The sequence below is a fragment of the Amblyomma mixtum genome, chromosome 1 (assembly GCF_055824585.1).
Source record: "Amblyomma mixtum isolate Tamu chromosome 1, ASM5582458v1, whole genome shotgun sequence".
Lineage (NCBI taxonomy): Eukaryota > Metazoa > Arthropoda > Arachnida > Ixodida > Ixodidae > Amblyomma > Amblyomma mixtum.
In genome coordinates this window covers 304406602-304422267 of record NC_143012.1, presented here as the reverse complement: position 1 = coordinate 304422267, position 15666 = coordinate 304406602, and the positions used below count along the sequence as shown (strand labels likewise).

Sequence of the window (15666 nt, the reverse complement as noted above, 5' to 3'; positions counted from 1 at the left end):
ACTACGCGTGTCTTCCTCGGCGTCCTAATGCGCGCGGCTGGCGCGCGCTCGAAGAGTATATACGTCAATACTGGCACGTGTCGGTCGCGCGCCGCTAGAAACGCAGGCGTGACAACGAGGCGTGCACTGACGACACCCGCCGGCTTGGCAGCGACCCAGCGCTGATCAGGCTGAGCTTCGGATAAGCCTCCCCCCCCCCCTCATCGCGCAAACGACTCCTTCTACGAGGTTTCCTCAATTTAGCGGTTGGTTTATGCCGGCACCGGTAGCCTTGGAAGAAAGAAGCATTCTTGTTTGCAGCTAACCGAGGAAATTTCTCGCGGCCGCGTAACTCTGCTGACAAAGAGACGCGGATCGCCGGAGAATCTTCCGCGAGCGAATCGATCGAACGTCGCCTATGGATTATTTATCGTGAGTGGGATTAGGAGAGAAAAATAGCAAGAGTGCAGGAAGTCGTAATTAATAAGGGCTTTTGTCGTTACAATTTATCTGTGGGTAGCGACGGCTACCCCAAACTTTCGTCAGTAGGAAGCGAGTGAAATGACGAACGAGTTCGGCTCAGGCACCACCTTGAACAGGATAGTGAGGGATACAAAAGCGGCGGTGTTTTCCTTGTCCTGTCGGAGTCGTGGTGCTGTACAGAGTAGGCGTTGAGCACAGAAAAAAATTGGAGAGGACACTTCAGCTCCGCATTAAGGGTGTGACGCGTTAGCGTAGCGGGTTAGGCTTTCCATTTTGAGCAGTTTGACACCTTTGAACGCATTTTTCATTTTTCACTTTTTTTTTTCAATTTTCAATGAATTAATTGATCGATTACACATTCTAAATTTTTCTTAATTCGCTTTACCAAGCATTGGTTTTTCATTCTGAGCATTTGGACACCTTTCAACCTCCCTTTTTGCAATTCTTGCACTTGTTTCATTTCATTAATTAAGCAATTAATTACAGCGATTTCATTAACTACTCATCGCCTATCACACACCAATCAATCACAAATCACTAGAAGCACAAATGGCCATGATATGATTTTTTTTTACGCAGCTCCCGATTATTTCCGACACGGTGTGCCGACTTCTCCGAAGCCGACGGCTTTTCGACCGAACAAGCGCTATCTCGTAAAATGCAAATGTGTGCCACTAAGAGCTTGTGATCCGATGCTCAAGTACAAACTGACTTTTGCAGTTCCATCTTGTACGGAGTACGGCTTTCCAGCACTCGCTTACCATAGAGATAGCAGACGCCTGGCGATTTCAAACCAGCCAAGATTATAGCCAGGTTTAAGAAGGCCGAAAAAAGTAGATGATGAGAAAAATGGTCCACGAGAGTGAGAACGTAATCAAACTAGGGAGAGAAAGAAACAGGCCCAAGAGTTTGGAAGAAGGCAGCTTAAGAGTTGTACTGTTTACCTAGCTTACAACTGTCACCACCCGAATATAAATGGGAAGGCATTAGTTTGTTTATTTAGAACAAAGGTTGAGATGAAAAACTGAAAACATAACGTCTGTATACATATTTTTTTTTTTTCGGACAGAAACAGGGACGTTTCCTCGATACACGTACAGTCGTCCACAGACCTGTCTCGAGGGCTCGAACTTCGTGCCGTCTGCGCCCCGCAGAGGGACATCTAGCGGCAGCACTTGGTTCTAGATAGTGCACGTCTGACGCTCAGACGATACTCAAAGAAGCGCAATCTCGAACCAGGCGCTGCCGCAAGGTGTCACTGTGAGCGCTGCGGACCGCAGACGGCACGGAGTTCGAGCGCTAAAGACAGGTCTGTGGACGACTTTACATGCTCAGTGACCGCCACGTGCAGACGCTGTGTCGGCGTGCAGTTCCGGTTGCTCGTTTTTCATTCGAGAACGGCATATGCGGCCATGCGAGCTGAGGGACTCACCTGAGGGGTTCGTCGAACCGGACCGAAGCGGCGCTGTGGATGACCACGGACACGTCATGGATCATGCGTTCCCGGTCGGCGTTAGAGATGCCCATGTCGGGCTCGTGCAAGTCGCCCGGCACCACCACCAGTTTGTCGAACACTTCGGGAGTCTCCCGTTGCAGGTTCGCGAACAGCTGGGAGAGGGCAGTGCGCGAGCTGTCATTTGAAGTTCAAGGCATCAATGTCAAACCTCGTTGTAAAAAAAGCTGCCTTTGAGAGAATAGTGAACATAAAATAAGAGTAATTCCCTCGAAAGCTTGATTGATTAATTAATTAAACGATTGACTGTCAACATTTCTAGGCTATAAGGCACTCCATAGCGTAGGGCTCTGGTTTAATTTCGGTCGCCTCCGGTCCTTTAACGCCCACCGGCATCTCAGAATACGAAAGGACACTCGTAGAAACACTGGCTGTCCCTCATATTCGACCACCAGCCTATGCTGGTTAGCCGCAAGGGGGACATCGCAGCCAAAGCTGGGCTGCTGAATTAACAGAACCGCTCTCGAAGGTCTCTTTCAGTGCAAGGCCGTTTTTCACCCTCATCGAAATTTAGTGACCGTGACCAGCTCAGCCCGCGACTGCAGCGCCACTAGCGGCTACAGCGTTACCCCACAAAAGCGCAGCTGCCTGTTGCTGGTGGTTCTCACCAATTCTTTCTCCTCCTGTAAAAGAAGTTGCGAGAGAACGCCCTCATAGGCATTTCAGGGTGTTAATTATCCATCTAGTTAGATCCAAAGCGCACTCACAAGAAAACGGAAGGCCACATACTCCATCAACCACGAATTGTAATTACGCCGCCGCGACCGGAACCGCTACCCCCCCCCCCCCCTCCTTGAACAGATATTAACCAACGCGTATGATGTTCTGTGCTTTAATAAAAAAAAACTTTTTAAAAAAATCTTTAAGGCGATAATTCTATCCACCCCCCACCCTCACCCCCCCCCCCCCCCCCCCACAAAAAAAAAAAAGAAATACGAAACCAGTAATTTCACCTTGAAACTGCGCGCAGGGCCTTTCGGCACTCATGCAGTGCAAGAGTTCATCATTCAGCAAATACAGATGGAACTCCTCCGCCCCAAACGTGTACATAGCGAAAGTGCAGCATCTCTATACGATTAAACAAACGCATTTGTAAGCATGAAATGACTCGCAGTCGTGCGTGAAACTCAAAGGAGGAAGGTTGTTCGTCCGCCTCATCCGACCAGCTTGGGCATAAATCAGGGGGCGCGTTCGACCGTTGCCTGATTGTCTTCAAGCACGCAAAGCACTGGGCACGCTCCTCAGGGTCCGCGACAGGAGAAAGAGCCGCGTCGATTCGAACCCTCGACATATATCTGTCCGTCTTCCAGCAAGCTCCTTAATCGCGAAGAACTGTGTACTTGAGAAATAAAGAAACATACAATACAAAAAAAGGCTATTTCGGTTAATTTGCTGAAAATTGCGAGATAAGATTACCACGGAGCGAACGTTACTTTCCTGTTCTGTGAATTGTAGGTTATTTTGCAAGGGATCATAGATGGAATCGAAGCTGCACTCAAATTCAGAGCACTACGAAAGCCAATCAATACTTTTATTTCCCTGATTTCACCTTACCCCTGAAAGAGCAATACGGCTATTTATCCGCCGACATTTTTTTTTCACACAAACGTGTACAGACCAGTCCTGACTGTTTTGATTTCACGTTACGAATGGAACTTTTCCAGAGCGGTGTTTAGTTGTTATGATTGCTTTCACTTACAGGTAAGTACCTGTAATTCGTTCACTGACGTTCACTTGTGCCTTGAGTGCGTTTAAAACGCGTGAAAAAAGTGTTGAGGAGGGATAGCGCGAGACTCAAAGGGGTGGCGGTCGAAGAGAAGAAGAGTTGATCGAACGGTCTTGTTGGCTCAGAAAAACCACACATGCGATACGATTGTGCAGATTTGGCGATGGCAAATGTCCCTCGTTTCGATGTCGTTGACATACCTTCTCGCTGGTGATCTGGTTGAGCCGGTCCTTGCTCTTGAGGCCTTTCTTCTCGCGTACGAGGACGTAGATGTTGCCGATGTCGGGGCATGACCGCAGCAGCTTCTCTATCACCACCTGAAGACGGAGGAAAAAATGACATTAATTAAACGTCAACGTCGAACCGCGCGCGAGTTTGGCACTGAACAGCACTGCTTGATGTACCTGTCCTCATACGCGTCGTTAAGTGCGTGTCGAGAGAAGCTGAAACTATGGGCTTTTGCTTACCACTCTTCTCACCACAATATAGATTTTGTCGAAAGTATTAAGCACAAGGAATTTGATTCTGGACTGTGTTGTGTAACTCGTTATGCACCTCCAGCGTTCCAGATTTCTTAAAGGTGAGGTGAAGTTTAATCCTCACAGATTTGAAAGTTAGGACTTCCACGGATGCTTCAAGAGCCCCGCAATACGGCTCGAAGCAAACCACATGGGCTGTTTATTTTTGACAAAAGCTGTGCGATGATAGTTCTTGGAAAGTTTACAATATTTGCGCGCTGGATGGAGGCCTGATTTGAAAACTGGTAGTTATGAGTGTTAGGACGTGCAAATAAATTTGTGCGTAAGATATAGGCGACCACGGCTTCGCGCACCTATCGAAATACTCACGAAACATTAGGTCCCACAGGGTGCTGACGGCCTGACACCTGATATATTATTCCTTCAACCAAGCAGAAGCTTCTAATGAGTTGCATTTGTGCAGCTAGTGCAGACTCAACACCAAGCCTGCATCATTTTAAATCGCAGGTAACATGTAATAACATCGGGGGTGCGACAGTGTTGTCAGGGTATTGTACTCCTCCCTACAAAACTTCTCCTTTCTACCGCCGTATCTGATGACAGCGCCTTTGTACACATTGCCTAACAAGTATCAACAAGCGTCCACAGAATCCTTAAATACTTCCCGGAGCCAGACTATGTTGAACAAAGTAGAGAAAAAAAAAACCGCGGGCAGACAGTCATCAAGTGGTTAGGCGCACACTGCACCGCTCACAAGGAAAATGGCCGACGAGTCTAGCTCTATCGCCACTAGTCATCACAGCCAGAGTCGCCACCAAGGAAGATAACGAGGCGCATCGCGCAGACGGGAAGTGTCACGCGAATGCCCGCACATTCCCCGCACGGCATTATACATGCACAATCGGAATGCTACTCTCGTCGGTTTTGTTTGGTTCGTGCCAAGAGGAACAAGCGGACGGCTTAAGCGATCGTTAATACATCACGCGGGGCGCAAGTCTGTGTAGAAAAAAAAAGAGCCGATGCCCAGGGTTTCCGTATCGGCCGTCATACAAGCGATCGGCCGCTTGCGCCAGCTCTATAGGTGGTCGATCGCCAAGAGGAGAAAACAAAAATACAGACGCGGCCTCGGTTTGGTTCTGGGTTGAGGAAAAAAAAAATGAGAGATGTGTCCGGGATTTTCGTACGAGGAAGGACGCGAGTGTTACGTCCCACGTAGACGCATCACGCATTACGTGCAGGGCAGAATCGGCCGCCTTATACGGGGGGCGGCGAATGAGCATATAGTGCCGAGGACCCACGCGGTCACGGCAATGACGCTGTCGTCATAGTGACCCTTGGCGTCAGCGATCGCCTCAACTTGACGCACAAACTGTGACGGCAAGAGCTGCGAAGTGTTGCAATTCGACGACTTGACGCAAGTGAGAACGTCCCCCAGTGACACAACATCGGTCTCACTCTAGACATGCTGCATATTTGTAGTAAACAACTTAACACGAAGCACATCGTACGTTAGTTGGTTTCAAGGCGCAATGAAAATGTGCGATAGCAAAGAGCTTGCCTCTAATATACAGGGTCCGGACGTCTTTTGGGCGTTGCTTTCTGTGCAGTTATTGCAAAAGGGTATACATGCAACCGTTTATAACCATTTTATCGGTATTTCATAACGAAAGATCGCCTGAAACCGCGCGTTGCGCTTCGAAGTATCCTGCCGACCGGCGTCTTTAACCTCCCGCTGCAGTGTACGACAGGCCAGTTTACCTCGACGTCAGGAGTTAATAGGAGGTCGACCAGCGACTCGGTTTCTCTTACGCCCGGTGCTGAGCGCGCGTCGAATTCGACCTTGCGTCCCCTGCTATCGGTTAGCGAGACGGGTTAGCGCCAGCGCAGTAACCTTGCCACAAGCAACCGTGCATAACCGGAGGCTGCGATGGGAGCGAGACAAGCGCCTGTTCCGAGCACATGTTGCGGGCAACGATTGCATAAGTCGCAGGCTCTTAACGCTGGTTGGCGCGAACGAAGTAGGGCGGGGTCGGAACCGGCGGCAGGTTAAGGATTTTTGCAGTGGTATGACAGAACGCGGGTGCGGGGGCCTCGACGGTAACGCGATAGCGTCGCTGGCGTTACGAACGATGGGGTTAACCTAGTTTAATCGTGTGGGTGAAGGAACTCCGCACGAAAGCTGAGAGTGAGAAAGAAAGAGAAGAAAAAAGACCGACACATAATCTTGAATTCAAGACAAAGACTATTTGTTCACGAAAGCGGTGTACACCTTGTGAAAACAGCGACACATCCTCTATGCGGCTGACAGCGTTATGCTTTTTTCTTTGTTTCCTGTTGCAGCAAAGCGTACATTTCTTATCCCCTAAGAAAATGCGTTCAACCTCGAGAACAACTAATCAGGACAGGGTTGCTGCACATGAATGCCGAGTATTGCCTTGCACCCAGATCGCCACCCACTTCAAGGCAACGGCATTAGACCCAAATAAACAAAAAAAAAACAGAACCTAGAAAATCATTCGTTGTCACTTGACACTCGTGTCGTTGTGCCATATAAGAATGACGCACGATGTTAATATGCCATAGCCACCACACTTGACCCTTGTTTTCTACTTTTGCTGCGCCCAGTGCCGGGTTTCTGGAGTCATGCTCTCATGTGGTTTTTGCGCTTTGCTTTTCTCTGCACCGCAAATTCTTTACTTTTGTTGTATAACAAAGCCCAGTGCCTACAAGTGTACTGTGACAAAAAAAGGAGTGCATAAGTTCAACCTCGTTATAACGAAGTGGAACGTTCCCGGCGATTACTTCGTTGTAGCTCGTGTTGACCGAGCTTCCAAGGGGAACTGGCATTCCTTTGTTACATCCTCGTTATAACGAAATAATGGATATAACGAATGACAATTCCTCTTGGACGCTCGCTCAACGCGGGCTCCAACGAAGTAAATCGCAGGGCCCGTTCAACTTCTCACTTTTTTTTTGTCACAGCACGCTTGTATCGTACGCACTGGCCTTCGTTTTGCGAAACAGCTTATGCGCTATTTCCACGTTTGCATAGCAATGAACAGAGGTCCCATCGCACTTTTGTTTTTCAACTTCTGCACTTACCGAAAGTAGCCTGTTGTTTTTAAGAGCAATATGCTCAAATTTAACGCATGTGGTAATGCAAGGGGTTTCGCTTTTCAGCTGTAAAGTTGAGCCCTCACGGTATGCAGCCCTAAAGACCGGAAGGCCTCGAAAGGTGAGGCGAAGGATTCTCTTTACCTTACACAGATTTAGAGCTTAAGGGGTATTTCTCCTGCAGGGGTGGAGCCTGGTGGGGCCACTGCACGTGCGTAGCCGGCGTTCGGTAAACCGGCATACGCCTATGCTAGTACGTCCCCGCTATGCTGAAACTCTCTAAAATGACAACTATAGAAAAAAATAAACTCGGGCTGCAGCTACAGCAGGAAGCAGTCATGTGTATACGCTGAATTTCGAGGCCAGAATCCTCTCATACATCCTTGATTTTTATTCAGCTCGTTTCCAATCTACTCCAATCAGCACCGCCTGCGAGTCCGGTGCCCAAAATGCACCACAGCACATCCTGATAACGCGCTCTTTTCAAGGGTGCAGCATTTTTTTTTGAATCAGACAAAATCTAATCGCGTGAATCCGACGCAAAAAAAAAAAAAAAAAAGAGAGATAGGAAAAGTGCGTATTGCCTCGTACAAGACATTCATGGATTATTCGCTTTAAATGTGTGTATGTTCGAAAGCTCAACAAAAGCGTAGCTCTAAACTACCTAGGCATGCAACAAAAACGTGCAGAAAGCGCACATAAATGGCGCAATCGGGCTTCATCACCTCACGGGAGGTTTCCGTGTTAGGTAACAAGGCGAAAAAAATCGCCCCGGCAACAGCGATGCTTATCCTGCATCGAATACTGATGTCGGCGCCTCAGAGACCGTTTACTATGTGCATGTTGAAGAGAAGCGAAGACGCAGCAACAAACCCGCCTTAATCAAGACATGCAGTATAGGCGAACCACCATGCCACTATTTGGCGGGGGGGATATATATAATCTTCGCTGAAAGGTCGACGCGGAACAAGGCAGCACCTCTGCGGCGTTGAAATTCTCGGGCTTCCGGTGACGTCACGAGGCGACGACCATCGTTCGATCCAAGGCCGGGCACTACTATCGCGAGCCATCGGAGCAGTTGGGTCGGCGTAGCGCGTTCAAGGTCCGCGAAGGAAGAAAGAAAAAAAAAAGAACGCCTTCTTCGTGGGTGCTCTGCGAAGGATCGGACGAACTTCCTTTCCGCCCGGTCTACTTTTACCGCGCGCAGTAATTTCCCGGCGTCAGCCATGGCCACGTCGTTTATCAACGAGCACGTTCAAGGAAGGAGGGTCCAGCAAACACGCATAGTCGAAAGCCGCCGTCGTTGATCGTGCTCGACCCTCACGAACTCGTCGGCTTCCAACGCGGCTTCTTTAGCGCGGCGTCGAAATTTTCCACACTGGTATAGCAGCGCCAGTCATCGTTCCCCAGGTGTCTTCTCAGTTCTGTAGCGCAAAAACTTTTGTATTAGTTACCGCCAGTTACGGCGCTTTTCTTTCTCCACAGTCTATATCAACCAGTAGTACCGTAATCCACAGGTTGTGATGAGCGGAAAGGGACAATTACTAAACATGAGACGCGTATAGGGGGAGTCAAACAACCTTTAGGCAAGCTTATGCAGTGTCTTTCAAAGAGTCACGATCCATATCGCAGGGCTTGAGAAAGTGCCACCCACAAACGGGTCGTTCAGCTTTCACCGGGGCTCTGAAGCGACTACGAAGCGTTGTGTCAACCAGGCCTCTCTGGTGTACACCTCCTGATCCAAGACCACCGGGCGCTGTACATAGCCTATAACGCCTATGTTTCTCCAACCCGTAGCGCCATCCTTTTAGCTAACAGAGCTTCGGCCGTTCCTCGAAGCTGTAAGTTAGTGACCCACGCAGGGCCTCGTTAACTATCTACGAGAGCTCAGTACACAGAGGGAACGATGCAACAACATCGATGCTCTCGGGGTGTCGTGAGTACTCATCACCATTTGGGTCCAAGCCAATAAGGGGTAGTAAGGCGGAAAGTAACTCACCGGTGCGAGAGGAAGAACGGCGAAGAAAAAAAAAAGAAGACGTCGACGCTGAGGCGCCTGGAGCGCAATGTACGCAGGCAGCGTCCACGCACGTGGCCAATTGAATTGCTTAACGTGCCACGCGAGCGTGCATTGGTTGCATCATAAGGAAAAGAACGTTTCATTTAAGCAAGGCAGTTTCCGCCGAGGTTCGGCTAGATGGCTACCGGCTACGGCCGAGAGATCGTGTTTGTGCATCAGCTTTTAGGGAACCAACTGCTCATCAGCTGTACCTTCACATCGTAAGAAAGCTAGCCCAGGTATCCTGTCCCCCCCCCCCCGCTCCTTTTTCTCTTTCATGTTTTGGAAAGGTGCATTGTAGTCTAACACACACAAAAAAATACACTAACGTTTGTGGCTTCATTTGCAACAGGCTTCTAAACGGTGGACGGAGGTATTCACAAGCGCCATTTTGGAGTACAGCGCGCAGTTTCACCGGCGCGTGCCGTGTAGCAGGTGGAGATAAGACAATGAGCCACGCGCCCGGCCTTGGGCAGCGCTTCATGTACGCCAAAATGGCGACCACTGCGTCTTGAGTGCATACCCCCTATACTATTCCGTACTGTTCGATGTATACTTGTACGCTTCCATGCGTGAACTTTTGGACCATAGGGCTATATCTTCTGGGGTGCCGAATCACCTCAACTTCCGGAGTACTCTCGCAGGTTCATTTAATGAAGTACGATTCCCGCTGAGATTTGAAGCGCAGGGAACAGAAGGCCGAGGACAGTGGAACCGATGGAGAAATTGACAGGCATGGAAATTCGCAAATTTATCCCCTAAGCTCACACGCCAGGTTTTTCACGCGATTTCTTTCAGCGCTTGTCAGACTCTCAGCAAGTTTCAAAGTCATCTACTCGCTAAACTGAATATCTGAACTGAAGAAAAAGCAAAGGGCAGTTTATGGCATGAGAGGCAGGCGTCTGCAGGCTCTTCGAATTTCCCTAACAAAACGGTGGCACACTTCTTGCTGGGCAAATGAGTGTGTCCAATTGTAGCTACGTCTTGTGTCAATGGCAAGCGATAACACACGCGCCTCTAATCTGAAAGGGTCCCTAATCACTTTCATTTTTTTTTTAAATCCCGCGTGATACATCGTGTTTTATGCTGCATTTGATAGACCTTTACGGCGTCGTAGACAGTCATCTCGTTTGGTACGAGGTTAATGCAGGAGTTTACTGCATACTACGACGCCATTTGCTTTCGAAGCAATTCATTCCCTAATAAAAAGTGACCACTTAAAAGAGAGCTGCGTCTATCTAAAATCAGATTTCCGAAACACCCCAAGTTACGATTCATATTTCCCACGCATAGCACTTCAATCGCGTAATTGGTTCTGCGAAAATGCACCAGAAAGCTACGCGTCAACGTCAATGTATGTGCCAAGGAACGACACCACGTTGAACAACGGCACAATAGATTCAGACTACGCGGATCATTTATCGGCGTTTGGACTGACGCCAGCGCGTAACCCACGCAGAGGGCTATCCTCGGGCTCACTCGCATTTCTTGAACGGCGACACGTGTCAGCTCCCCGGGGACATGCTTACATTCGACGAGAGTGTTTGCACGCGTGGATTCTCGGGAGAGAGCAGCGAACGGAGCTGGTTCTTCAAAACGTTTTCGTCTGCGAATACATCAGAGGAAGAGAAGGAAGCGGCGTAGCATAGAGACCGGTTGAAAAACACCGAGCGAGCGTGCAATGCTAAATTTTTTTGGCAGAAACTTGGTGTCTGAGTCTATTTGCGGTTTCACCTGCCCAGATGAGGGTACTAATGAATTCATCGGCGCCTATCTCGCTGCCAGAGGTAGAAACATGCGTCATTTTGCACGAGCGCTGGCCTATACTTCATCCTTTATGTTTACGCTGCCTGAAGCGATGGTCCACATGTTCGTAAACTACTGGGACAAACTGAAAGCAGGGCAGTTCGCGAACGCAGCAGGTATGCAAGGCTAGTGTCATGGCGGAGTATGCGAACTCCCGCCATTGTTACAACACAGAAAGATTACCCCGAATCCTACTAGGGGGAAGAATGGGCCTATTACTAATGCCAGAGCGCGATGCAGACGACGGGAACTGTGGCTTTGTGTCCCATTCCGGAATCGGCACCGTACCACGGAGTTCTGCATAGCAGGCTATAGTCAACTCAAGAACGCAGCGGCTGTTCCCCGTCGAAAGACCCCCTTCCAGCTAACGATGTCCGCAGATTCTCATGACCCTGCTAGCGTGACAATGCAGGGAGCGGCGCCACAATGGAGAGAGGGGTCTATCCCCGACCATAGAGGGAAGAGATTATCCCTTTTTATCTACCACTCCCTGATGGCGCAGGCCACCGTGTCAACGACCTCAATGGAAACTGTGATGCGATATAACCCTGACCCGCCTGAATTGGACGGCGTTCACGGCTAAAAATAGTGGTAAGCTTTATGATCGTACCCCAGTTGTGCTTGCATTTTGCCTTTTACGACAGCAGCTAAGAGCACAGTCAAGAGAAAGCAGCAAGGTACATGTATAAATGAGCGATCGAGAGATTCGACTTCTTCGGAAAGCGAGCTATTTACAAATAAGCACTCTTAGAGGTTGAGTACTGGGACGTTCGTGGTCCTTCGATTAATATGGGCCACTGGTTGCAGAAACCGTCTATTAAAAATGCTAAAAAAGAAAAAAACAGACACAAAACCAGCTGAGCTGCAGTCTACGGAAAGTCGCCGGGCATCAGTGGCCTAATCGAAGTTTTCATTGTTCGGCTCCTGGGAGAGGGCTTTCGGCGATGGGGAAGCCGTTCGTTTCGCATGGGCCCAGTCGCCTTTCGGAGGGAAGGGCGTGAGGTGGGGAGGTCTGTCATCTTGGTCAACGACCTCTCGGACACGCTCCTAGCCAGCACAACCTTAGCTGTTCAGTACCTCAACAAACACCAGATTAAAATCCCCTTGTTCTCAGGCGGAGCACCGCCGTTTCGAAGAACACCCGCCTTCGGCGGTTGCTCGCTTCCGACCAGCAGCACTCGTGACCGTGGTCAACCCCGCAGAAGGAGAGGGTAAGCCCCTCCCCCCAAAGGGCAGCAGCGGCTTTGAAAATGCGTTGGTGGTGGGGATGATGCCAGCATCACCCCACTAGAGAAAAAAGGGCAGCACGCACGGCGTGTTATTGGTTACCCTGGTAGCTACCGCATTGCATCGCTATAGTGTTGCACATTTCCACTTGTCAAGGAAATATGGTGTAGAAAGCTGCTGAGCACAGTACTAGCAACCTGCCTGAAAGAGCGAAAAGCGCGTGAAATTTGCGCTATGCACAGGTGCTATAGAAAAAGAAAGAAAAAAGGAACAGGCGATAAGAGATGACCAATACCGAACCAGCCTCGTTGCAGGGTGGCAACGTAACAATTGAAGTACCCCGTACAATGCACCGTCCTCTTGTTGTTCATCGAAAAGACATGCTAGGGACAGCCGCACTGCCTTGCCGACAACCTTAAAGGCTGAACCCCACGGCAGCGTGGCATGAGAGAAACCAGTAAGATGGGTACAGTAACCACTAGAATAAAGAGGGAAACCGGTCTCGATGAACTCTAAGTAGCGGGTTCAGCGCTATTCGAAAGTGAGGGGAAACGACCAATGCGCCGCGCCATAACGGCCCTTACAACGGGGGCTGAAAATGCTACGCACTGCTGAGGAAACTGAGGCAGGTTTATCCCCTCTCAGCCGCAGTGTCTCCGTGGGGACAAAAGGAGCCCAGAAGGCAAGCAACACCGGTGATTGCACCCTCTCGGGAGATGCGCTGGCCGCCGCAATTACAAAAGTGTTTGCCTCCACGGGCCGGATTAAAAAAGGAAATATATTTCCGCGCTGAACACAGCTCGCGTGGCATTGGCACGCGCACCGATGCGCGCATAGGAGGAAAGAAGATACAGCAAGCGCGCCGACCGCCGTCACCTTCCGCCGAGGTGCCGTTAAGGCCGGCGCGTGCCCCGAGCAGCCAGTTGACCACGAGATCTCGGGCCTGCTACACGGCCGTTGGTGGAGGTCATGGCACAAATGACCAGCAAGTGCTTTCCCCGTAGCAGAACGGCAGATTGGGAGAGTTGGTGTTCCATGGTGACAAGTACATATAAACAGCGCTAAACAACTGGACCAGATAACCTCAGTTAACCAATAAACTCAGTTGTAAGTTCAGCGCCGTGTTTGTCTACTCCTCTATATGGTCCTGTTGTTTAGCGCTGTTTATATGTGCTTGTCACCAGTGCTTTCCCTGCTGTGTGCAGCGCCGGCACATACTGATATGATGTTCCACTCAGGAGAAAAGAAAACACCCTAACCATTCGCTTGAAAGCCATTGAGAACTAAAACGCTCCCAGATAGTTCACCCTTATCATGAAGGTCAAGAAGAGAAGGCGCCCCTTCATGCCCGACCCCCCTCGTATTTGGAACATTGATAACTCATCATTGAGGGTATCTGCTGTCGACTCATGGCTCCCTTATCGCTAGGGGCCACCTGCGCAAAATCGTCTCCGAGCACCAGAACTCTGCAGTTTTCTGCTGCACCGAGTTAAACGACGCCTTTCACGTTAAACCACGACCTTCTGTACAAAGTGAGAAAGTCCGAAAGCTTAAAACCAAGAGAAACGGAGTTTCCTCATATAAACGAAATGCACAGCAAGGCCCGAGCGGAAACCGTAGGCTCTGCTTTTCCAGTAGCACGTGTTTCCTTAACTGGACGTGGTAGCTGCCGAGTCCAGCTCTTCTGGCTTGCGCCATCGCGCAGTCTTCTCTGGAGGGATGACGACAGGTTTCAGGCGCCGAACCACGGAGCTGTTCGTGTTGTCAAGTAAAGGGCGATTCGCAAAGCCGAAACGTCACTCCACGGATGCTTTATGAACTGAAACACGTCGGAAGGCCCCGTCTAAATGGCTTCGGCAGGGCACTGGAACAGGACGGGATGACGGCAAAACAGCTTCAGTAAACTATGTTGCGCAGTGCGTTGCTGGGTGTGCCGATTTGCTGCGAAAGGCAGTCGAGTTAATCCGCAGAAATGCAGTTTCAACCCGCTCGGCATGCGCACCCTGTCGCAGTGAGCCCTGAGTCAGACTCGTCAGCGCATCTTGTCACAGCGATCGGTCAGCTTTCGTAGATAAGCAAGTAGGTCAGTGCCCAACTCCGAATCCAAGGGTGCGAGGAATGTCATCAGAGATTTAAAAACAGTAAACTGCGCGATATAGCTCCCGCTTACCTTGCCGAGAAATCCAGTGATCCCGGTGAAGAAGACGCTTCTGCCGGCGAAAAAGTCAGCGATTTCCGAACTGCCTTCCATAGCCGTCGGCTCGCGCGTCGTCGTCGCCTTGATCCGGTGTGGCGTGCGGTCGCGTGGACGACTGGCCGACGAGTGCCCAAAGCCTGCCCGATGGCGCACAGAAAAACTTTCAAATATTCCACTGAGCGCTTATCCACCCCGCGCGACGCTTTCAACCGGGCGCGCACTTTCTCTTTCTTTTAGTCTCTCAAGCCCCCACACCCGCTTCGGCACGTGACCTCGGGAGATCCAATCGCAAGGGAGAGCGCGACCTCACTGTCCTCCTCCCCCCACGGCGAAACATCGGCGGCGGCGCCGTTTCCGCACCATGCCGCAGCCCGCCGCCGGACAGCGGAGTCGCGCGACGCACTCACCCCTTCCCCCTCTCCCAAAGCCAGAAGCCAGCATGCACAAATCCCTCTCCGAAAAGCTCTGACGGTTTCCTACCCCATTCCTATCGCGAACAGAATCCTAGCGACGAAAGATACACCTTCCCCCTCCTTTGTCGTTTCAGGTGTCTTCCAGTCCCGCGGGGCGTAGAGAAGAAAAGCCTCTCACTGAATGCGCACGGCCTTCGAAGAAACAAACAAACAACAAAAAAGCAGAGCTTAGATAGGGAAGAATGGAAAGGAGGTCGGAAGACGCAGCTTACGACGTCGGCTCTCAAGTGCAACCCCCCGCCCCTTAGGCCTTACCCTCACCTGCATCACGTCTCAGCCCTCACCCTCTTGTACCTGTGCGTGGCTGATTGTAGCTGCTGGCTCCTTACATGCCTGCAGAGCGACGAGTTGAGGTCTTTGTGTAGTGTAGGTTCACCGTTATTTTGCTGCGTTTTTCTCTGTTTTTCTGAAACAGAATCCCCCTCCCTCCCTTCAGAAGCGCCAAGATTTGCACGGCTGACGGACAGGTACGTCACTCAAGCGCAAGCGGTCTGTTTCTCGTGTAAGTACGTCAGAAGCGTCCTCGTGCAGTCTGCAATCCACATCATAGGCAATCACCCCTCCGCGTTATCTATAACACGCAAAACTGATGAAATGGGGAAAATCTATA

General features: G+C 50.2%; 1 protein-coding gene across 1 annotated transcript in view; it reads right to left on the bottom strand.

Annotated features, from left to right (window-relative positions):
- The window catches only part of LOC149372269 (putative fatty acyl-CoA reductase CG5065), a 31222-nt gene extending 16414 nt beyond the window's left edge, over positions 1 to 14808 (bottom strand). The window contains exons 1-3 of the mRNA XM_089566693.1: positions 14557 to 14808; positions 3902 to 4018; positions 1895 to 2070 (exon numbers count right to left, since the gene is read on the bottom strand). Coding sequence (XP_089422819.1) covers positions 1895 to 2070; positions 3902 to 4018; positions 14557 to 14637 — 374 coding nt within the window. The 5' untranslated portion in view covers positions 14638 to 14808. The remainder of the gene's footprint in view (positions 1 to 1894; positions 2071 to 3901; positions 4019 to 14556) is intronic.
- Positions 14809 to 15666: the final 858 nt, after the last annotated feature.